This window comes from Cydia fagiglandana, chromosome 26, assembly GCF_963556715.1.
Source record: "Cydia fagiglandana chromosome 26, ilCydFagi1.1, whole genome shotgun sequence".
Taxonomy (NCBI): Eukaryota; Metazoa; Arthropoda; class Insecta; order Lepidoptera; family Tortricidae; genus Cydia; species Cydia fagiglandana.
Window position 1 is genome coordinate 7,643,422 of NC_085957.1, and position 23,520 is coordinate 7,666,941.

The 23,520-nt window shown below is 38.5% G+C and overlaps 3 protein-coding genes across 3 annotated transcripts in view; 2 read left to right on the forward strand and 1 right to left on the reverse strand.

Annotated features, from left to right (window-relative positions):
• The window catches only part of LOC134677476 (uncharacterized), a 343,898-nt gene that overhangs the window by 205,244 nt on the left and 115,134 nt on the right, over positions 1-23,520 (forward strand). The gene's annotated exons all lie outside the window — the stretch shown is intronic.
• The window catches only part of LOC134677482 (uncharacterized), a 109,814-nt gene that overhangs the window by 63,477 nt on the left and 22,817 nt on the right, over positions 1-23,520 (forward strand). The gene's annotated exons all lie outside the window — the stretch shown is intronic.
• Positions 4,163-23,520, reverse strand: part of LOC134677468 (uncharacterized) — a 68,932-nt gene continuing 49,574 nt past the window's right edge. The window contains exons 12-20 of the mRNA XM_063535950.1: positions 12,262-12,358; positions 9,730-9,863; positions 8,782-8,963; positions 8,418-8,504; positions 7,913-8,010; positions 7,281-7,384; positions 6,161-6,337; positions 5,450-5,623; positions 4,163-5,281 (exon numbers count right to left, since the gene is read on the reverse strand). Coding sequence (XP_063392020.1) covers positions 5,130-5,281; positions 5,450-5,623; positions 6,161-6,337; positions 7,281-7,384; positions 7,913-8,010; positions 8,418-8,504; positions 8,782-8,963; positions 9,730-9,863; positions 12,262-12,358 — 1,205 coding nt within the window. The 3' untranslated portion in view covers positions 4,163-5,129. The remainder of the gene's footprint in view (positions 5,282-5,449; positions 5,624-6,160; positions 6,338-7,280; positions 7,385-7,912; positions 8,011-8,417; positions 8,505-8,781; positions 8,964-9,729; positions 9,864-12,261; positions 12,359-23,520) is intronic.

The following is a 23,520-nucleotide window of genomic DNA, read 5'->3' on the forward strand; positions in this document are numbered from 1 at the left end:
TTTATTCAGTGAACGGCAACAGTGTATTTAAATTACATAAACATAAACAAACTACGTAAATTTTGTAACAAAACAACTGAACAAAGCAATGTCATTTCTCTACAAATCCTACAAGAATGCCCCATTTGAGAGTGGTTTCATACCGGAGTTTGATATTTTTCTTCACTCTAAATTACGTAAAATACAGCGGTTGATTGATGATGTTACGATAGTGAGTAAACATGGTTGATTCTTTAAAAATAATTATCGCACACACTATTCACATAATATTACACAATACTTTACACATAATACTTTATTTATTTTTATCTCTCTCTCTTTGGTCGGTCCCTCATGTCTGAGGATTGTGGTCAGTATCAGGGTTGCATCTGGAGCGGCTTATATGCAGTTCTACAGTGGATTTTTTAGTGAATTTTTAAAGTGACCATAATTTTTAAAGAACATGATTTGGTTTTTTTTTTTGTATTTTTATGATAACTGTTATGACTTGGTCTATCATCCGTTTACGGCTTGACGTCGAATTCCGGGACACCCTGTATATTTCATATCTTTATCTGCAAGTTTCCCCAGATGAGTCCTTATTGATTTTAGAAATGTGAGAATTTTTCTAAGACACCCAGGGAAAAATCTTAATTTTACTAAAATATCACATATTTTTAACCTTTGCTCAGCATTGGTAACTTAAGTGGATGGCAGCCCTTATTTATACTCAAAAACATTAAAAGTGGGTTTTTGTTTTGGGAACTGTACCTATCTGCTATCTTGGCTCATACCATACTCCTTTATTACCATGCTAATTGCTAATAATACAATAAGTCTGTTGACACAAGTGGTGAGTTTATTTTCACTTGATACATTCATGATCATTATCATTTTAGCATTCAGTCGCCCACTGTTGAACATAGGCCTCTCTTCGTGTACGCCACTTATCCCAGTCCTGGGCTAGTCTAATCCAAAAGTACCTCGCGATATTTCGAACGTCATCCACTCATAGAGCCAACGGGCACCAGGCACTTCTATCATCCAAAAAACCGGGCAAGTGCGAGTCGGACTCGCACACGAAGGGTTCCGTACCATAATGCAAATAAAAAAACAAAAAAAAACGTTTCAGCTGAGTTGCACCAGCTGTGTGTGTCCGTTGACATTTGTTGGGACGTCAGTCTTTCCGTGACCACAGCTGGTGCAACTCCGCTGAAACGTCGGAATTCAAGGTAAAAACAATGAAATTATATTGCGGTAGACCCGTTTGTGTAATTGAATATGAACACTTTTACTGCCCATTATTTTATTTAATCAGCTTTTATACTATTTATGATACACAGGTGCTATATGTTCTGTAATTTATGGCATAGGTAGAAAAATTCAGTTTTTTATTGCAGACAGACAGACATAAATTTGAGATGTATGATTTTAAGATATAGGAGCGCCTCACATGTGCTGGTTTAGTGGTTTATTTTATAAATTAAGAGCCAGAAATTCTGAAATACACCATTATATTATATTATATTATATTATTATATAGCCTTTTCTTTTCCACAATTTACATTTTTCATTTCAAACTATATATATTTATTTTATTATTATTATTTTTTTTACGAAATACACCATTACAGTCAGATATTCAGTGGCCATAGAATTTTTTCATTTGCTTGCCTTAATCTCATTCATTTGCGGTTGGCGCAGGATGTCTTTTTCTTCCATACCTCTCTCTCGCCCGTCATCTCATGATTGTTTACCTTTTTTCTAATCCTAAAAAAATGCACTGTACTCTGTCACAGAGGTATAATAAAACACAAAGAAATATTAATTATTTATTTGCAATTACAATTTTACAAATAATATGGCTCGGAAAATTAGTAACACTTATATTAAAATATAATTATAAATACAACAAGTTGTACTACCCGTATTATGGACAAATGCTTAGATTAGACAATTTTGAAACTTATAATTACTGGGAATGTTTATCTATGTATCTCTAGTGTTAAATACTTATAAATATAAAGTCAGCTTTAAGAATTTAGAAATACTTATTGAAAAACTCACCGTCTCGGGCGAGACTCGAACTGGCAACTCTGGGATACCAGCCCATCACTCTTACAAACGAGCTACCAAGACTTACCTGAGGACAGCGAAAATTTGTTGGAAATAGAACAGGGCGAAGTGTTCTAAATGAACAGAACACAAGATTAAGAGAACAAGAGCATGTGTAGATCATTTTGAACACCTTGACTTGTTTAAATTCTGCTGTATGATTGTACCTACTGAATTGCTATAATCTGCGGCCAATCAAATTGATTTGCGGATTAACACTTTGACTGGAAAGGATGCCTATACACGCGCAGAATACCGTGGGTTAAGCACTATGACGTGATACACAATGACGTATATCTCAGGACGGGCCTTACGGGCAGTAAAAATGGTAACTAGTTCAGCGGTGTCACTCGCGAATTCGAGCCAATAGTGCAGTCTAACGCAACAAGTTGCGACCAATCGCACGCGTGATGCGAACTCATCAACCAATCGCGTTGTAGCGGTGTCAGACCGCTGTAGGCGCCATTCATGCTCCATTCTTATTGCCCGTAAAGCCTAAAGGGGCCCACTGATTAACAGTCCGCCGGACGGTATCGGCCTGTCAGTTACAACAAAGTTTTGATAATTCCGAACAACTGACAGGCCGATACCGTCCGGCGGACTGTTAATCAGTGGGCCCCTTTATATACGTCAATGGTGATACATTTTTAAAATACCTGTCTGACTCTTAACTTATGTAACTTAATTTACGTATACTTAACTTACAAACAATATATTTAAACAGTTTTGTGCCTTAAACTACTTTGTCATCACCAAAGAATATAATACTCACTAGGAGAAGAACGGTAACTCCATACAAAAAAATGTCCCCAACCGTTTATACGTTTATACTACTGGCGCCCTCGATGTGTACCAATGGAACTAAAGTTAACAACCGGTTTAGCCTGGCGGGTATTGGTATTATAGGTATATAGTAATTATGTTGATAAACATATTTGTTATCTTCATATCACGAAATATATGAAAGATGCAAATATTACCCCTTGTTTGTGGTATTATCTATTGATTTAAATAAAAGGCATATTTATGTTTATAACATTGTATTGTTTTACATATAGAAATATACACTGAAAATTAAACCCTGACAACTTAATAAAAATAGACATTAATAAAGCGCATTCACAAAGTTTTCAGTATTATACAAATAACATTAGGCATACCTACCTATTACACTTTACAAACAGATACACTACACTTTACACACGGCATTTTACACAGATTTCTAACTTGTATTCATACATTTCTTCACGGTTAATTAATACGCTTTCCAGATGCGTTATGACTCGGTTCCTTCTGAACCCACTAAAGCTGTATAAATTTCACTCTGGCTGCTTCAACAGCCATTGCTCCGCATTTAACACATTTTCTATGTGCATTGCTGTAATCTATGTAGGTACAGACTTACAGTCTTAAGTGGTTGTACCGCTACGTTGTATTTATTATTTAAAGATTTAATAAATAAAATGTTCGTTATGAACTTTAACCACAGCAGTTGGACAAAGTCATTGACAAATATATTTTTTTATTATGGTGGATGATTATGCAATAAAACTTTGATTTTATGAAAAGACGCATTGTATTATTACTTTTCACACACATTTATACCGTGAATCGACACAATAACTAATTTTCAGTTTTATTGTAAAGGAAAGCGAACTAGCTTGAGCGGCCATTTTTGCAAGAGCGAAAAGCACAGATAAAATATCTTTGTCATAGATCTAGGCCGAGCTGTTTGAGGTTTCAAATTAAACTATTTCCACTATAAATGGCAAATTACTCATAAATCTTATAATAATATATATAACGCTCAAACAAAGCAAATATTCATTATAAAACTTAATCACGTGTAATTAAGTTTTAAGCATTTTGAGTCCCGTTTTATGATTAATTATGTATAAAATTCGTGATAATTTAAATCAGAGTTGGGAGCAATGTTGCTGTAGAAAAATGTTTTTATTTTTATTACTCGCAACTTTTTCTCGGAGGCCAACGCACACATAGAAGCTTCAGGCGCACACATGCGCAATTATTTGGGGACATAACTTTCTTAGGAAGTGAACAGGCCTAGGTCATCACACTCATCACATTGGTTTCTATACAAAAATACCTCAAAACATATTTTACTTGACTTAATGTCATTTTAACTTCGTTTGTCTAACAGTTTAAGACTTGGACTTACAAAATATGTTATCTTTTTATCTCTTTAATATTTAAAACCTTGACGATAAAAGCTGGTTCATATTGTCTATGTCTTTAGGTATTTAAATAAAAGTAAACAAAATCTATCCTCAAATGGCTCGTTAAGCCAGTTGAGGGTAGATGAAAATATTACATCAAATAATGTAGGTTAAAGTGGTCGTTCAGCATAGAGGTACAATAATATAGAGAAGACATGGGGGAGGGGCCAAATGTCCGAACGAGATACACTTATAGAACTTTCAGTAGGAGTAGCAGAGAAAGCGGTACTATTGCTTGTCCTTGTCACAGTCTCACTTTATGTTTGTTCCCCACCTTTTTGTTAGTATGGGCTATGGTGGGCAACAAATAACCCGACCGAATTACGTAGATTGTTTTTGGTATATTGTCAGGAATGTTAAAACGTGTTTTTAATATTGTCGCATTGCGTATGTTTTGTCCCTCACGGAGGCACGCGCACACCACTTCTATAGGATGCTACTTCTATGTCGTTCAGTGACTGATCCAGGCGGTTTTGTATTTGTTTGGTTAACCAATAAATGTTATTACTACCCGAAAATGTACAAATTATTTGTTTACTTTTATTTAAATACCTAAAGGTACAGAGTATAGCTATGTTTGGGGATAATATCTCTTGGATTTATCTTTTCAATTTATAGTTATTCAAAGTCCGACACGCTAAGTCGCTCGCCAAATTTAAGTGAATAATGACAAGACGATGCAAACTTAGTGTGGTCGGAGTCTAGTAATCTACAGATATCTTCACCTAAAACTGTCAAGTCAAATAGGGTTATCTCCTTTTGCCATAACTTAGAACTGCCAAAGTGAATTTAAAGTATTTAATTTCTGGTAGACGTAGAATAAGGCAGTTCCCTTGACTCCTTCCGTCTTCTCACGCACCAGTAGATGAGGAATATGATGAGGAGGATGATGGCGATGGCCAGGAAAATGCCCAGCGTGATGGCCGCTATTGATGCAGAGTTAAGATAGCCTGGAATATAAACATTTTGATTAATAGAGACCGTGCGAGTTTCAGGGTCTGCCATCTCGTGACCTGAATCGGCAACTACTACTGCTAGACACCAAAATTGGTGTGAGCCGCATGTACTTGTAGCGACGCGACGAAATCGCGGAGTGAGCCACGCCTGGCTTCACTTACCGCTTATATCAATGATGTAGCTGTTAACATTCCCGTTGGCATCCACAGCCGTGACAGATAGTCTTGGAGCGCAGCATGTAGCCCGATAGATGGCTCTGATCTCTTCCCTGGTACCGGATATAAAGTTGCTGTCATACACCAGGCCGATGGGCGTCGAGGTGAGGCGGAGAAGGCCTGAAAGATAGTAAAAACAATCGAATATCACTAAATAGGCCACAGAAGAAGGCCATACAAAGTGACCCGCAAAAAACGGGGGGCTGAAGACCTGGCCGTATCCACGGTGGTAGTTTGGGGACCCTTGTCATAAATAAAGGAATGCTATAGTAAAATGCGAAGGTTGATGGCGCTGTCATTATGCAGTACACTGACAATGACATAAATTATCTAGCTTGAAAAAACAGTGATTCTCTACCAAACAGCTGTCTATATCTATAAAGGCGACTTATTAGGAATTAAATATAGAACGTCGCCTTGTACCACGGAATTTCTTTTAATTTTTACCAGTAGGTAGCTCGACGTCGGTGAAGGATAACATCGTAAGATCACAATTCCCAAATCCTTATAGTTTCCCTTTGCTTTGGAAAATCAGAACAAAACAAAATGTTTTGCTTTGGAAATCTTAAAACAGGAAACAGATTTTTGGGAATAAGCTTGGCGAAAATGGCTTCTTTTGGAATCAAAAAGGTAGTAAGATGAGGATATTGGTCATACCTGAACTAGCATCCCTGGCTGTAATGGTGGTAGACCAGATGTGCTGGGCGCAGTCGTCTCCCTGCTTCCCGATGCACATGCCCTGGAAGGTATGCCTGAGTTCCGGAGGCCAGACATCGACTGTATCTACTGTGTTGACCACGTACACGTACGCGGAGATGGAGACTTGGTCAATGCCTGAAAGAAGGACAAAATGAATTAAAACTTGATGCGACACGACCCTCAGTGATGAGGAAACCGATGCATGGAGGAGGAGGGAGGATTAAAACTTGAGGGAAACTTAGGATGTCCGTCCGCGTGTGCACGAAGCAGGCGAGTGGGTTAACGAAAAATTGTATGAGCGCCGCTGACTGACGCATGTAGTCCTGCGTATCCTGGCAGAATCGCCATGTGAGGTTGGGCGTTAAAGGAAAACAACTAGGTTCGAGTATAGACGTAAAATGACTTAAATAACATGTACATGCACTTATTTAAAATATGTTATGCTTGTGTTGGGTGATGCATAGCACACACACTGTACGTGGGTCGCGGCGGATTTTACCTACAGTTTCACCCGCGCGGATTTTGCCTACAGTTTCACCCGCGCGCGTGCGGTCGCTCTTGGGGGTGCCCCAAGTCTGGTAACGTCATCATAGCTCGTTAAATTTTGCTTGGATAAAAACTTTGACGGAACGGGATTTTTCTCCATGAGATGACTGCCATCGTCATATTTAAAGATGATCAGGCTCAGTAAACAACATGCTAATCGCTAACGCTCTGTAGCGAACGAAACGCAACTGTCAATGTTACACTAATATGGAAGAGTGATAGAGACACACAATGCGATTCGATAGCGAAGCGCAAGGGATGGTCACCTTGGCTAGACTGCCAGTTCGTTGATCATCGTCATAAATCGTCTTTCTTCGACTTAATGAGCAAAGTTAAAACTGAGTCGCGCCTTAAAGGGTTCTCAAGCTTTAAACCTAAGGATAGGCCTCATGTTATCATCTCATCCTTATGGTATGTTCTACCGCTTGTTATGTGAATCTTAAAAAAATTATGTACAGGTTTCTAAAGAGTTGGCAAGGCGGGTAGCTCTGAAGCTGCGTCGATGGACTATGGTTATGGACCTCGTGCTTACCGATAGCCGTGAATGTGATGAGATCCCTGGCGCCCGGCTGAGCCGTGCTGGTGATTCCGACTGACACGACGACGTTCACTGTCTGGCCGCTTAGTACAGTTTGGCTGAAAAAAAATACAACATCTTAGGTTTTGGCCACTGTTTTGGCAAATAGCTCAGAAGCCCCGTTTTAAAAGCTAAAGCACTCTTCTTTTCTTTCTACTCTTTCTAGTTTGCAAGGGAATACTCCACAGTTGTTTCCATTCTCATCAGGCCAGGATCTGATGATAGGATCCTTGAGAAATCGAAGTAAGTCTGTAAATATTATTGGAACACCTAAAGTGATTTTCGTATTTCAAATAACTCGTGCATTTTCTCTCCAAAGGCGAGATTTGGTGAAGTGGAACTGTTGTCGAAGGCCGTATGTACGGCATACAGTTTTGTGAAGTTGTCACATCAATTGATTGAATTGACAAGAATATTTAATTAGATTTTACGACTTCGTTGAAAAAACCGACGTTAAGTGTGACGTTACACCAGGAGGGGTTTGCCAAATGTGACCATGTGTCACAATGAGGGGGGAGGGGTCAAAAAGCTTAGAAATTCGTGTGATGTAATTAATTGTTGACTCTTGTAAGTAAGTAAAGACTTACGAGCTAGGGCTGATTCCTGTCAAAAACCGAAGCTCGCCTCTTGCTTCGAAGGAGAATCTCACAGATTGATCCCTGTAGTTTGTCACCTCGAAATGTAGCTGAAAACATTCAATAAATTATCAACACAAGCCGTATAAACCTTATATAACCACTCTAATACTGACAATGGTATCTTTTTGTAAGAGATAACAAAAACTACACATTTAAGTCACAAATTAATTTTAGATTAAGTACTGATGAGATGAGATGAGAGATGAAAAATTCCCAATTTTAGCATTGTTTTCGTTCTTGTAATAGGTGAAGGAAGAAAACTACATTACTGTATGTACACATGAGTAAGTTGCGCGCTACCAAAAGGTCGTAAATCTTTTCAAAAATTTCTGGCGAACTCAATAAGGTTCCATTCTGAAAATGGACGGTTAACAGTACTGATGCCTTACTTCCAATTCAGTGCCAGTATTCGATGTTAGCGGTAGGTCATCAGGCTTAACCAAAGATACAATACCTGTAGGTTGTCCCCTGGAGAGCCATACAGTCTTGTACTCAGACCTATCTGCACGGCGGTCAGAATGGTTCCATGCTGGTTCACGACCTGGAATTAAAAGATATGTCAATTGAAAAGGAACATCCCTCACCAGTCAACAACCATCAATCGAGGTGGGATTTAAATCTTCTCGAGGCAGAGGTGTAGGGTTAGAGCCGGTGTAGCCTTATTCGACGTTCACAAGCGCATTGTTATATGCATAGTTGAATAATAAATTATCTTTATCTTTATTTAATACATTTCATACAGTAAACACCCCCCTTGCGCGTGTGTGTATGTGTGTGTGTGTGTGTGTGTATTTTAATTATTAATTTTGTTAGATTACCTGCGACGTAGCTCTGTTGTAAGGCAGCACGTTGCTATCATTATAGCCCAGTCGTTGCAGTCTAGCGAATGCAATGTTAGCTTCCTCGGCTCGCTCCAGGTCTTCAGGCTCCAAGGTGGCAGAGCGGCCCATGCGCACCTCAGGCTCGTGCAGCGGGCCTGACAGTCGGACGAATGGCTCCCCTGGAAAAGATAATAATAAATAATAATTTAATAATAAGTTTAGCCTATATACCTATAGTTCGTTTTTTAGCATTAGAAAGAACTTGTAAGAAGGTAAGCGATCTTGACATGTCTTTTAATTGAAATCCGCTTTTTAAAAATCAATAACTAAAGCAGAAGAATATAAAAGATCGTATTAGATTCATAATTGTTACATATTTGCCGTAACTTATTTTTAAAATGTGATTTTCAATTAAAAGACACATTAAGATTGTTTACCTTATTTCTAATGCTAAAAAAACGAACTATACGCCCCACTGCTGGGCACAGGCTGCCTCTCAAGCACGAGAGGGTATTTGGCTATAGTCTCCAAGCTGGGCCAATGCGGGTTGGGGTCTTCACATACACTCCCTGGTCCCTGCCCTTCTACTCTATCTACTCGTATGGCCTTACCCAACCTGACATTCCTCTGCCTCCACGTCAGGTAGTAGCACTGGTTTATCTCCTGTTATGGAGACTGGATTCTCTGGTCAGTCTGAAGCTTTGGGTTTACCTCTAATATCCCTGCCTAGAATCCTTACGTAGACCCGTTCAGCTTTCACGTTAGGGAGCGGTATGGTCTCTTCTAACTCCGTCATAGGACTATCTTGTGGTACACCCTGACCTTGCTTACTCTTATCTACTCATATGACCTTACCTAAGATCCTGCCATTGCCTTCACAACAAGTAGTAGCACTGTTTTATCTCCTGTTATGGACACAGGATTCTCTGGAAGCTTTGGATTTACCTCTAATATCTCTGCCTAGGATCCTGACGTAGACCCTTTCAGCCTTCACGTTAGGGAGCGGTATGGTCTCCTCTAACTCCGTCATAGGACTGTCCTGGGGAACATCTTGTCCGTCACCGGTTATAGGTTGATAGCTGTAGGAAAACGAACAAGTTAGCAATTTAATTTTAAAACTATATTTAAAGGGGCCCACTGATTAACAGTCCGCCGGACGGTATCGGCCTGTCCGTTGTTCGGAACTGCCAAAATTTTGTTCTAACTGACAGGCCGATACCGTGACGCGGCATCTCTAACCCAGGGTTAAGCGGTTAAATCGTTAACCCAGTGTCAAATTGCACTGGTAACCATGTTAACTCCAGGTTTAACCGGTTAACTTCAGTTTATTGGAATGGTGCAAGTGGCCGTAAGTAATAAAATAAATAGAATGCACAACAACTTTTTAGGGTTCCGTAGCCAAATGGCAAAAAACGGAACCCTTATAGATTCGTCATGTCTGTCTGTCTGTCCGTCCGTATGTCACAGCCACTTTTTTCGAAACTATAAGAACTATACTGTTGAAACTTGGTAAGTAGATGTATTCTGTGAACCGCATTAATCCGCATTCATTGCATGCATTGCTACGGAACCCTTCATGGGCGAGTCCGATTCGCACTTGGCCGCTTTTTATTTTTTTTTCTTTATGGCTTGTGTCGTATATTAGAAGTTATAGAACCGCTCTCTTATGCCTGGTCCGACACACACTGTGCCGGCCGTTTTATCAGGCTTGAATCGTTTACCCAAGTACATATATATATTTTTTTATTTTTATTGCCGTGCACGATGAAGAAATACGTTCCCAAATAGCTACGCACCGAAAGCGATCAACATACATCAACATATATGATTATGTTGCGTACATCAACATAGATTATGTTGTTAGATTATCAATGTAATTCCATACAATCGTGTGTAGTAAAAGTATGATTGAATGATTGATAGCTACGACGCCCTTTCAATATCAAACAGTAATCACGTGAGACGCATTTGATTACAGATTTTCTGATCAAATGAAAGCGAAATTGAAGTTTCAATTTAAAGATGTAGAGGTTTAAAAAAAAACAGCAACCCTTAGAGTTAGACCTAGAAAAGTCTGCAACGATTTTGATAGCATACGCAGTGCAAGTGTTGTTTGTATAGTTGACATTTGAAAAATAAAATTTGCGGAAGCCATCAATTTTCGCCTTTATCCCATAGCAAAAGTTGTTCAATCTATAGATTTATTCTCCATGCAGAATATAGCTAAGGCTTTAAAAACCCTTCTTAATTTTAAAATACAGCCAATAAGGGCAATAAGTATCATCATCATCATCATCATCTCAGCCTATATACTTACGTCCCACTGCTGGGCACAGGCCTCCTCTCGAGCGCGAGAGGGCTTGGGCTATAGTCCCCACGCTAGCCCAATGCGGATTGGGGACTTCACATACACCTTTGAATTTCTTCGCAGATGTATGCAGGTTTCCTCACGATGTTTTCCTTCACCGAAAAGCGACTGGTAAATATCAAATGATATTTCGTACATAAGTTCCGAAAAACTCATTGGTACGAGCCGAGGTTTGAACCCGCGACCTCCGGATTGCAAGTCGCACGCTCTTACCGCTAGGCCACCAGCGCTTCATAATATAATAAGTATCATTGAAGGAAAACTCGGATATATTTAAGCTTCAAAATACCCTTAAGGGGCCTATAGATTACCAGTTCGCCGGACGATATCAGCCTGTCAATTGTTTGGAACTATCATCTACTGCGTTTAACTGACAGGCTGATATCGTCCGGCGAACTGTCGGCCTAGCCAAGGTTACAATCGCTATCGCTTCGACAACGAAAAGCATTATGTCTCTCTATCACTCTTCTATATTAGTGCGACAGTGACAGTTGCGTTTCGATCGCTACGGAGCGTAAGCGATCGGCATCTTAGCTACGCGGCCTGGTAATCTGTGGGCCCTCTTAAACTATTGTCTTCTCATTTGATATGGAATTACATAGAATTAGGCACACATATTAAATATATTAAGAACGGGTCACTCACGTATTTTAAGTCGAAAAACGCTCGACATGTTTCACTCCGTACCGAGGAGTGTCATCAGGAGCTTGCGTTTACGGTGACGGGCAATAATGCCATAAACGAGGGTAGTTTCTCGCTCCCCCTGCCGCCACCGGCGCCTGCGCCGAGTCATCGGGCGGGGAGAGCTGCGGCCCGCAGTCTGCGCCGGTCCGTCACCGTAAACGCAAGCTCCCGATGACACTCCTCGGTACGGAGTGAAACATGTCGAGCGTTTTTCGACTTAAAATACGTGAGTGACCCGTTCTTAATATATTTAATATGTCTGTGTCCCACGGAAGTTTTATTATTAAAATTAGGCACACCTTCAGATTACCCGTTCGCCGGACAATATCAACCTGTCAGTTGTTAGGAGCTGTCAAATTTAGCTTTTCACTGACAGGCCGATATCGTCCAGCGGACTGATAACCAGTGGGCCCCTTAAAACTTACCTGAAAGGTAGTTTTGCCAATTCGGATCCGTACTCGTCGACCAGCGCAGACTCTCTAACACTCGCCACTGGGCCCATGATTCTGATCTTCAGCATATCTGTAAATAATATATAACATATTATTTTATTACAGTTTATTATTAGGTTTGACGACCGGTCTTTCCTGGTGGGTAGTGACCCTGCCTATGAAGCCGATGGTCCCGGGTTCGAATCCTGGTAAGGGCATTTATTTGTATGATGGTACAGATATTTGTTCCTGAGTCATGGTTGTTTTCTATGTATTTAAGTATTTATATATTATATATATCGTTGTCTGAGTACCCACAACACAAGCTTTCTTGAGCTTACCGTGGAGCTCAGTCAATTTGTGTAAAAATGTCTTGTAATATTTATTTATTTATTTATCGCAAATAATGAATCTCAAGCAGTTTTATCTCTTACGAAACCGACGTTCTTTGAGGGGTGAGTCGTCGTACTAAATGTATGGGAGGGTTTTAAGTTAATGTTTGGGATATTTCTGCTTTTATTTAAAAAAGTTTTTAATGTAATTTTACTCATTGGGTAACGCACTTTCGATATCAATTTGAAGTTTTCTAATATCTGTTATATTTACGGAATTATCGCCTGGTTACACTTAACGATTACACCCAGTATATTATATTTATCTAAAAACAATTTAGTTAAATATACTTAGGCCCACTTGCACCATTCCACTAACCCGGGGTTAACCGATTAAACCTGGAGTTACCTTGGTTACCAGTACTATTTGACAATGGGTTAACGATTTAACCGCTTAACCCCGGGTTAGTGGGATGGTGCAAGTGGGCCTTAAGTATTTATTAACCTCAATCCTGTGTCCTATGAATGAGTGAATGCTGTTATCGGCCACTGATAACCTTTGCTATATCTATATGTTTTGCTTCCTCGTTGGTTTATATTTATACTATGCAACTGCATAAGGTTCTTAAACTTTGTGCTAGCTACAGCTTATTACAGAGTGGCCCAAACGTTGACAAAAATTTTTTTAGGAATATTTTTCTTACACGTCTTTACTAAATGGCACTAATGGCAAAAAATGTTGTTAACATTATCAATAATATGCAGAGTAAAAAAACTTTTTTCTACGTATTTTAGAGCCAGCCTTTAGGAATAAAGAAATCTTTGGCTGCGAAAAGTTCCTTCGTAGTATCTAAACTTTAAGTGTTCTCATATACAGGGTGGAAAGATAAGTCGGGCCCTGGAGGGAAACTACCTTAAATCCTTAAGCTGGCTCATTTTACTTAAAGGAGACATTCCTTTATTTTTAAAAAGAATCAAAACTGCATTCAAAGTATTTTTCTTTTTTTCTTCAGTTTGGCTTGTCTAAAAAAATCTTGAGTACTAAATATTAGATTTTATGGATATTTTGTACGACAGATGAGTGTAAGACCTAATGTTTCTTGGAGAAATGTTATCATTAACTGTATCGACTAGACTAGTAGAATAAAATTGCGAGTTTTTATTTTTTGGAATTATTAGGCGCTTCGAGTCCCGGGCAAGGCAAGCGAGTCTTAGAAAATCTTTGAATGCAGTTTTATTTCTTTTAAAAAATAAAGGAATGTCTCCTTTAAGTAAAATTAGCCCGCTTAAGGATTTAAGGTAGTTTCCCTCCAGAGCCCGACTTATCTTTCCACACTGTATACTGTAGTATCAAATTAAGTCTACAGATGATCATTTAATGACCTTCTGTAAAAGGATGTGTATATTCTGTCCTTGCTAGCTCATTGATTATTAGTTTGTATTAAACTACGAAAGTTTTATAATGTATGTAAATATTAGCTTAATCGGACAGACCGGATCTTCATGATACTTTTCGATTGGATAAAATACAACAGCAACTAGAACAGTTGCAGCTGAATAAAAGTTTGAAATAATATAATCAAAGGGCAGATTGAATTAGTAAGTAGTTGGCCTTTGTACTTACTACTGAATCATAAAAAACTATACTCCGCATAGATAAGATATTGGTTTCCAAACAAGTAACTTTTTAATCGGTCCAGTTTGTGATAGTTTATAAGATTACCCTCGTGCCGCCCACCATACAAAAATATAGCCAAAGAAATTAGAATCTTGTTGTATTTTCAATTGGGTTCATTTTCATTTGTTCGAAAATTTCACGAGACAAATGAAATGCTACCTACTTTCTTTTTAATTAAGGTTGACATTCCATCGAAACTGAGTGTACATCCTAATGTACATTGGGCGGCACGAGGTTAAAAGAATAAACCGTTTGAGAACCTCTGCCTTATTAGAACCCGAGCAGTTATCGTGAATCTACATTAATAAATTATCTTTCATTTGTTTTCTTTAGTTTATTACTCAACGTCGCCGCGTCATGTCGTTATAGTTTGACAAACAGTGACCTTCATCGATTTTAACTACGTTGGTTTCAAAGAGTGTTTTATATCGTATATCGTGTGTAAATTTAAAATTCTGTTATATTTCTAGTGCTCCGTACACAACTTTGTTGACGGTCACTTATAGATCTTGCAAATCGGTTAAATGCGTTTTTCTCAGAAACCGTTTGACGTAGAAACGTAAAATTTGGTACAGTTATTAATAATGTTTTGTGTTTATTGTTTATAAATGTTTTAGTGCGTAACGGCTCTTGTGTTTCTGTTGCTTTACTTACACTAAAAGTTTAACAATATTGTTATAAACTACTGTCGAAAAGCAGTGTTTTTTCGTAGTAGTCTACTTCAGCACAAAACTGATTTTTTAATAAGTTTTTAAGATATAGTTTCATCGTGGCAATTTATCTATACGGGGGCATATTTATTTACTATTAGGTATAGTGTTACAGGGAACAATATGCATCAGTTACAACTAATGTAACTTGTAGAGTATATTTGCTACAACAATAGATTTTTTTTCTATAGATATTTTTTATAGAAACTTACGGTACAACTTACGAGGGCTGCTACTTATGTATCCGGAAACACAAAAAATAAGAAATATCTATAGTTATAAATGGTTTTATTGCCTTTGTATTTGTCCACCAAGATGAATGATGCACTTTTGCAAATGTTGAAACGACTTTTCATAGCACTTTTTCCATTCTGATCTTGGTATACAAGACGTGCATTTTGTAGGCAAGAACGGCTCTTTCGCGAGTTTTTCTTTTTTTTTTAACCTAATGTTCATGTTATATCTTACAAATGCTCGTCATATTATTGCCATGAGATGCCTCTATCTTGCGATATGTACTATAACTATCTTGCATTATGAGCTCGTTCACAGCATCTTTATTTGGTGGGATGACAGCCGATTTTGAGTGTTTTTTTTTTTAATTCGTCCTACTGTAAATACCGTAATATACTACGACCACAATTTATTCACTAAAACATTGACCTTCGATGGAACTTACTCCCCAAAAGTCGAAAAAAGTCGATCCATGCACTATTTTTGAGTTTATCCATTCCGAACATCGTAAAAAAAAACATCTGCACGAAAATTTTCACAAGTAAATCCGTTGAAGGTGCAACAAAGAATTTTTAAAAATAATGCTACAATGTAAAACCAATTGATAGACATGTGAAACAAACTGTATTTTGCTTCCAAAGAGTTCCGTGTTTATATGTTATATATATATTTTTAATATAGTTCCAGTAAGTGGCCCATTCCGGATACATAAGTAGCAGCCTATGTATTACGGTACTTAAACGTAAACGCAAAAAATGATACACGGACGCTTATTTTATCATTACTATTATAGTTAATCAGCAAGAACTAAGTTTTTGCAACTCGAAACGGGATTCGCAGCATTAAGTTTTTTTTTTCTATAAATTATTTCCGCCATTTTAAACAATGGTTTCCTCTTATTTCATACACGCACAACATACATTCAAAACAAAACAAACTTTAAAATAGTACTCATAGAGTTCAAATTAAAAGTACCTACACGTTTAAATACTACAAAAGTTAGGTATTTATAATCTCTAAAGTAAAAAAAAAATTCTTTCTTTGCAAATAAACATTTAAAGTTCACCTAAATACGACTTTACGACAGTTACAATTCTTATTTCAAAAGCGATCACGTAACATGGTGTGAAAAAAAACTGGTTGGTTGATTGTAGAAAGCATTCGGCATTTAAAAAAGCAAGATTCCACGTTCGAGCGTGCAACGTGCGTCCTTGACCCGGAAAGAGTGCGTCGCCATTTTGGGAAGATGGCCGGCTGTCAACTTGACGTTTTGAGGTTGGATTTTCTTTTTTTTTGGTTTTTGCTTGGATACAAAGTTTTTTAAGTGTTTGTAAAGCCAATTTTTATAATAGTAAAACAATACTATAACTTTACAGGAACAAAAATGAAAAATATGTGTTTTTTTTTAATACCTGTTTTCTTCAAAAGTTTGGCAATGGCAACCAAGTTTTCTGTAGAAAAAAGCGGCAAAGAAAAAAAAGGTGTAAATCTTTATTTTCCATACAAATTTTAATTTCGCGCCCTTTTTCAACAGACAGATTTATTTGCCAGACTATGGTTTGTAAATTATTTATTAAGTTTGTGAATTGAACTTTGTGTCATGGCGCAAGTGTCAATACTATTAACATACATATTTATAAGTCGTCGATAAGTAAACATTGATCGTTATAATCCTGCATGCAATCAAACATTACGAAATATACCACAATGACTTGTTTACACTGTGTATGTGCCCTTAGTCTCAACTTACATACATGTAAAGGGGCCCACAGATTACCAGTTAGCCGGACGATATCAGCCTGTCAGTTAAAAGCAAACGGTGACAGTTCCGAACAACTGACAGGCTGATATCGTCCGGCGAACCAGTAAACTGTGGGCGCCGTAATAGCGGAAAACGTAAGTATACATTTCGACGGTTATGTATTATGTATTTACCCTTAATCTAAGACCATGGTATAATAATATACTCCGCCTGGTACTCTCTTCCCGTCTTTTCTAAGTCACCTGACTGACACAAGCCTACGTCATCATGCAACAGCGCTATATGATAATATGCGATAGCGCTATATATAGCGGCCATGTTATTGTGACGTAGGCTTGTGTCACTCTGGGAAGAGAAGACCATGTTTTATTAGACTATGTCTAAGACCTACCCCGTTATTCCCGTTTAACTGATAGTTTAATTCAGTTCAATTTCCCAATCCCAATTCTGACATCAGAGCTAAATCATTTATTTACACACAATATATATACAGTGGTACTACTAAACGAAATTAATAACTAGCTTCAATCTAAAATAGGCCCCTGAGGCATTGTACCAAGGATGCTGGCGGCATTTTTCCCCGCTGTATCGCAATGCTGATACGTTGTGCGAGGTAGCCGCCAGCTCTTCGGTCACCAGAGTAATATATCACAAATTGACATAGGTCACAATTGTCACATACGTTATTGAATAAAAATAGAGGACCCTAATATAGATATGCATAGTGTTATGTAGATAAGTAATTACTAATTAAAATGCATTGCTTTTTTCGTGTCATTTCATATGTCATGACATGTTGTGATGATCAATTATGTATTCGACGCGCTAATTACTAAACACATTAATCATTTGATGACGTAGGTTTAGATATGATGTCTGAAAATGATCTTATTTTCTTAATAGGTATATCTTCAAGTTCCTTTTTAGGAGATTCTAGCTTAAAATCCCGCCTTTCGTGATAACAACGCGTGTGATGCTAAATTAAAAAAGAAATTAGACAATATTATAAAACGCCATCTAGTGGATCAACACCTATCTAAAAATCGCCCGTGTGTGACGTAATCTATACAGTACGGGACGAGGGGAAAGCGCTAAAAAGTTTGGAAATCTCTGATTGTGAACCACAAAAATTCAGTAACAGTGCAATATTATCTTTATTTATCTTTCTTCTTAGGCTAGGTCATTTATAATATGAATATAAAAGTAAAATATAAAAACACTTACAAAACAATAAAAAATACATATAAACACATTATAAAAAACCTAACCTAGGGTGCCGCCGGCAGCGGGGCAGGGCCCAAGCTGCCGGTGGTCAGGGCCGCAGAGTGAGGAACCGACGTACTATACGCGCCGTGTCCAATTGCAATCATTATTAAGAGCGCTCTTACAAGAAAAGTCGAAATAATGCAAAATTGATGATACTAGTCGACGAAATTCAGGACTTTGTGCTCATTATTAGAAACAATGAGTACTTGTTCCAGTAAAAGCGTCTTCTTATCTTTTTAAATATCGTTGTAAATATTAGAAAAAGGACTTATTAAATTAGTAATGAATTTTTTTCTGATGGTCGTTTCCGAAAAACCCCGTGAAGCACTGAACGGCAAGCTCTTATTTGGAAATGTTGAGAAGTTTACTCTGCTAAACCTGGCTATTTTGTATTACTAATACCCTGTACTTTAGGCATATCAAACGATATTTTTCCTACATACCTTTGAGAAAGAGAAAATCAAAGTAAAACGAACTCAATTTTCTCTCCGAAACAAGTGTCAATTTCTACGAAAATCTACTTAATATCGAAGTCATTTTCATACTCAAGCAATCTGCAACGTTTGCTTATACTGTTGGTATACATTAGTGTTTATGAAATTCTACTATAATTTTTTGGCAATTTTTTGAAAACTACTCTATATTACCAATGACGCGCGCTCGCCAGCTCAGTGCCGCGGCAGAGCTTGTACAGGCAGGACGTGTGTCGGTCGGCTCCGCACATTTTCAACGGCGACGACGAGGTTTTTTATCATTGTGTGCGGCGGGCGCCGTGTAAAACGCTAAACTGTGTGCGTGTAAACCGCAACGAGAGACTTTGATCCTAGCACTGTTTTTATAGTATTATAATTTATAATGGTACAGTTTAATAAACTAGCGGACAGGATTAAAAATATTTGAAACGACCTGACATTCTATATGTATTTATTTGACTCAAGATAGTACTCAGGGTCTGATGATGGAGCCGGAAGGTGGTCACCGGTACCAATCAACCATGCAACTAAACCACTTCGTGTTTGGGCACGTTTGATTCGGCTCAACAAGATCTTTGACTTAAGATAGTACTCAGGGTCTGACGATGGAGCCGGAAGGTGGTCACCAGTACCAGTCAACCATGCAACTAAACCACTTCGTATTTAGGCTCATTTTATTCGTCTCAACAAGATCTTTGACACAAGATAGTACTCAGGGTCTGATGATGGAGCCGGAAGGTGGTCACCGGTACCAATCAACCATGCAACCAAACCACTTCGTGTTTGGGCTCGTTTGATTCGTCTCAACAAGATCTCTGACACAAGATAGTACTCAGGGTCTGATGATGGAGCAGGAAGGTGGTCACCGGTACCAATCAACCATGCAACTAAACCACTTCGTGTTTAGGCTCGTTTTATTCGTCTTAACAAGATCTTTGACACAAAATAGTACTCAGGGTCTGATGATGGAGCCGGAAGGTGGTCGCCGGTACCAATCAACCATGCAACTAAACCACTTCGTGTTTGGGCTCGTTTGATTCGGCTCAACAAGATCTTTGACTTAAGATAGTACTCAGGGTCTGATGATGGAGCCGGAAGGTGGTCACCAGTACCAATTACCAATCAACCATGCAACTAAACCACTTCGTGTTTAGGCTCGTTTTATTCGTCTCAACAAGATCTTTGACACAAGATAGTACTCAGGGTCTGATGATGGAGCCGGAATGTGGTCACCGGTACTAATCAACCATGCAACTAAACCATTTCGTGTTTGGGCTCGTTTGATTCGCCTCAACAAGATCTTTGACACATGATAGTACTCAGGGTCTGATGATGGAGCCGGAAGGTGGTCACCGGTACCAATCAACCATGCAACTAAACCACTTCGTGTTTGGGCTCGTTTGATTTGTCTCAACAAGATCTTTGACACAAGATAGTACTCAGGGTCTGATGATGGAGCCGGAAGGTGGTCACCGGTACCAATCAACCGTGCAACTAAACCACTTCGTGTTTAGGCTCGTTTTATTCGTCTCAACAAGATCTTTGACACATGATAGTACTCAGGGTTTGATGATGGAGCCGGAAGGTGGTCACCGGTACCAATCAACCGTGCAACAAAACCATTTCGTGTTTGGGCTCGTTTGATTCGTCTCAACAAGATCTTTGACACAAGATAGTACTCAGGGTCTGATGATGGAGCCGGAAGGTGGTCACCGGTACCAATCAACCATGCAACTAAACCACTTCGTGTTTGGGCTCGTTTGATTTGTCTCAACAAGATCTTTGACACAAGATAGTACTCAGGGTCTGATGATGGAGCCGGAAGGTGGTCACCGGTACCAATCAACCGTGCAACTAAACCACTTCGTGTTTAGGCTCGTTTTATTCGTCTCAACAAGATCTTTGACACATGATAGTACTCAGGGTTTGATGATGGAGCCGGAAGGTGGTCACCGGTACCAATCAACCGTGCAACAAAACCATTTCGTGTTCAGGCTCGTTTTATTCGTCTCAACAAGATCTTTGACACAAGATAGTACTCAGGGTCTGATGATGGAGCCGGAAGGTGGTCACCGGTACCAATCAACCATGCAACTAAACCACTTCGTGCTTGGGCTCGTTTGATTAGTCTCAAGGAGATCTTTGATACTGAAGATACACAAGGTTTGATTATGGAGCTGAAAGGTGGCCACGGGTCCCAGTCTATCATGTAACTGAACCACTTAGTGTTTAGACACGTTTTATTCATCTCAACAAGATCTTTGACACAAGATAGTACTCAGGATCTGATGATGGAGCTCGAAGGTGGCGACGGGTACCTGTCTATCATGCAGTGTTGGCATCAATCTGAACTAAATCAATTCGGATTGATCAATCGAATTGACGCGTCAATCCGAATTTATCAATTCGAATTGATTTAATTCTGATTGACGCGTCAATCCGATTGTATCAATTGGAATTAACGCATCAATCCTCAATTCGGATTAAATCAATTTTCAATCTAGATTAACCTAGGGTCCCTTTCCTTTCCCTAAGATTAGTTTTCAAAGGTGTCCTTTTTAGGGACTTACTTACTGGACTTAAAGTCGATATCTGAGGTTCCCAGTAGTGTTGAGTCGCTCACTCGTGAGGCACCTCATTTGTACCACTCATTTTGTTAATTTGTCGCAGTACTTCATACCGCAAAAATGTCTTACTTCACTCCTCTATTCATTTTACTCATTTACTCGCGCGCATCACAAACACCTCTTGCCACACAAATCATTCACACACTTCAAATTTCAAAAAACTCTTATCCTTTCAAATTCACTCGCGAACCTCAAATACTCATACACTCTTCACAACTTGCAAAAGAGTGGCACGAGGCGCTAGGTCCTCGCATGCTCGCTGACATTCAAAACTCAAAATGTCTCAAATGAAGAAACGAGTAATGGCCCACACTGTCAACTGCCGAACTACAAACCTTATTGCAACGACAAAAGGTCCACCGAGAAATGCGTTGAGTTTGTACCACTCACTGCCTCTTTGTGACATGAGACATGAACGTGTTTGAGGTGTACCTCAAAAATTCTTTCAAAATGAAACAATGAATTAGAAATACCCAAAGAGGGAGTGAGACAGACACGCGCCGTACTTCAATATCGCCTCGCGTCACCACGAAAATACGTTAAAAATTAAACTCGAAAGATAACAAGCGTAAGCGCTGCAAGCTTTCATAGATCTTACGCCTTTTTGATCCTGACTTACTTGTCAAAATGGCCGAATGGCGCGAGAAATGTAAGTCATTAGAACGTAGTTCGGCGTGTTGCTTCTCTGTCGCACTTGTAAATTCGTAGGTAAGTGTGACAGGGCGGCAACACGTCGAACGTGGTTCGCGGTAGGTCCTCTGACTGAGCATGTGAGCATTTACGAAGCATGCTTAAAAACAGTAAAGAATTAATACCGACCAAAATATTATTTAAATTATTGAAATATAATACGGTCCATAATGTGGTGCTGGTGTATACAAAATGTAATCATTTACATTAGTGTAGTCATTAAATAGTAAGTATAATTTACTTAAGTGTAATAAACATGTACTTTACGTAATGATTTGAACTTGTTATTGTTACTTTTACATTTTGTTACCGTTCTTCGTAAACAACTTCGAAATAAAAACCCTGTTTATCGCGTTTTTTCGTTAACCTCTATTCTACAGCTCGAATATGCAAGAGCGATAGAGAGGCATATATGCCTCTATATCGCTTCCGCACACTATCGAGCTAATATATTAATATAATAGAGGCAGATAAAGCAATTTCGATTGTCGTTTTTGCGTTAGTGCCTGCCTGTAATTCAAAAATATAGTGATTATTAATTGGCATGTTTATTTATAGACCTAATTATTCTATTTCTTCACTCAACAATCTCATCATGATAAAAGTAAAACTGAATTCACAGGAAATAGTGCGAAACGAAACGTAAATCATAGGCGGCTGTGAGCTGAGGGCCTACCGGGAACCACGTTCGACGTGTTGCCTCCCTGTCACACTTACGTACGAATTTACAAGTGCGACAGAGAGGCAATACGTCGAACGTGGTTCGCGGTAGGCCCTCTGACAGCTGACTGAGCTGACAGTGACGGAACAAATAACAAAAGTTTGCAACGAGTTCATCGTGATGTTCAGATAATTTAGTTTTGTCTTATAGTGGTAATACTAATATATATACCGAAATATCTAAACAGGGACATTGTTTACACGTTTAAATATACCCGTGGCTCTACCTTGGTGTCTTTTGCATGCAAAAATGTAGTGAAAAATATTGCCGCCTGCGTTACCGGCGGCGCGAATGTTAGTGTGCTTTTATTTACATCACTTTGCTGTTAAATCATCTGAAGTGGTAAGTTAGTTATTTTTATATATAGTGATATCTAATTAGAAGAAAATATGGAATTTGTTCTCCTTAGTTTGTTAAAAAACAGTCTTACAGTTTTAAGGTTACTATTCTAATTGAAATATATTATTATTAAACTGTAAATAATATCAAGTAGCAAGGATTAAAATTGAACAAACAATAAAAATAATTTACAGCTAAATTAGAACCAGTTTCATAAAAGCATCAAAGTTTCTATGTAGGATGTGGGGGCTAGGTCCTTGGTTAGATTCTTATTTCTTAACTTTATCTGTCTTCTGTTGTTCAAGTTCTTTTCTTCACCTCGAGAATTGCATTCAAATTAAACATTTTTATGTGTAAAGGATGTTAGGAGTATAATTATATTATATGGTTTGGCCCAGGACTGTCTCATACCAAACATAGA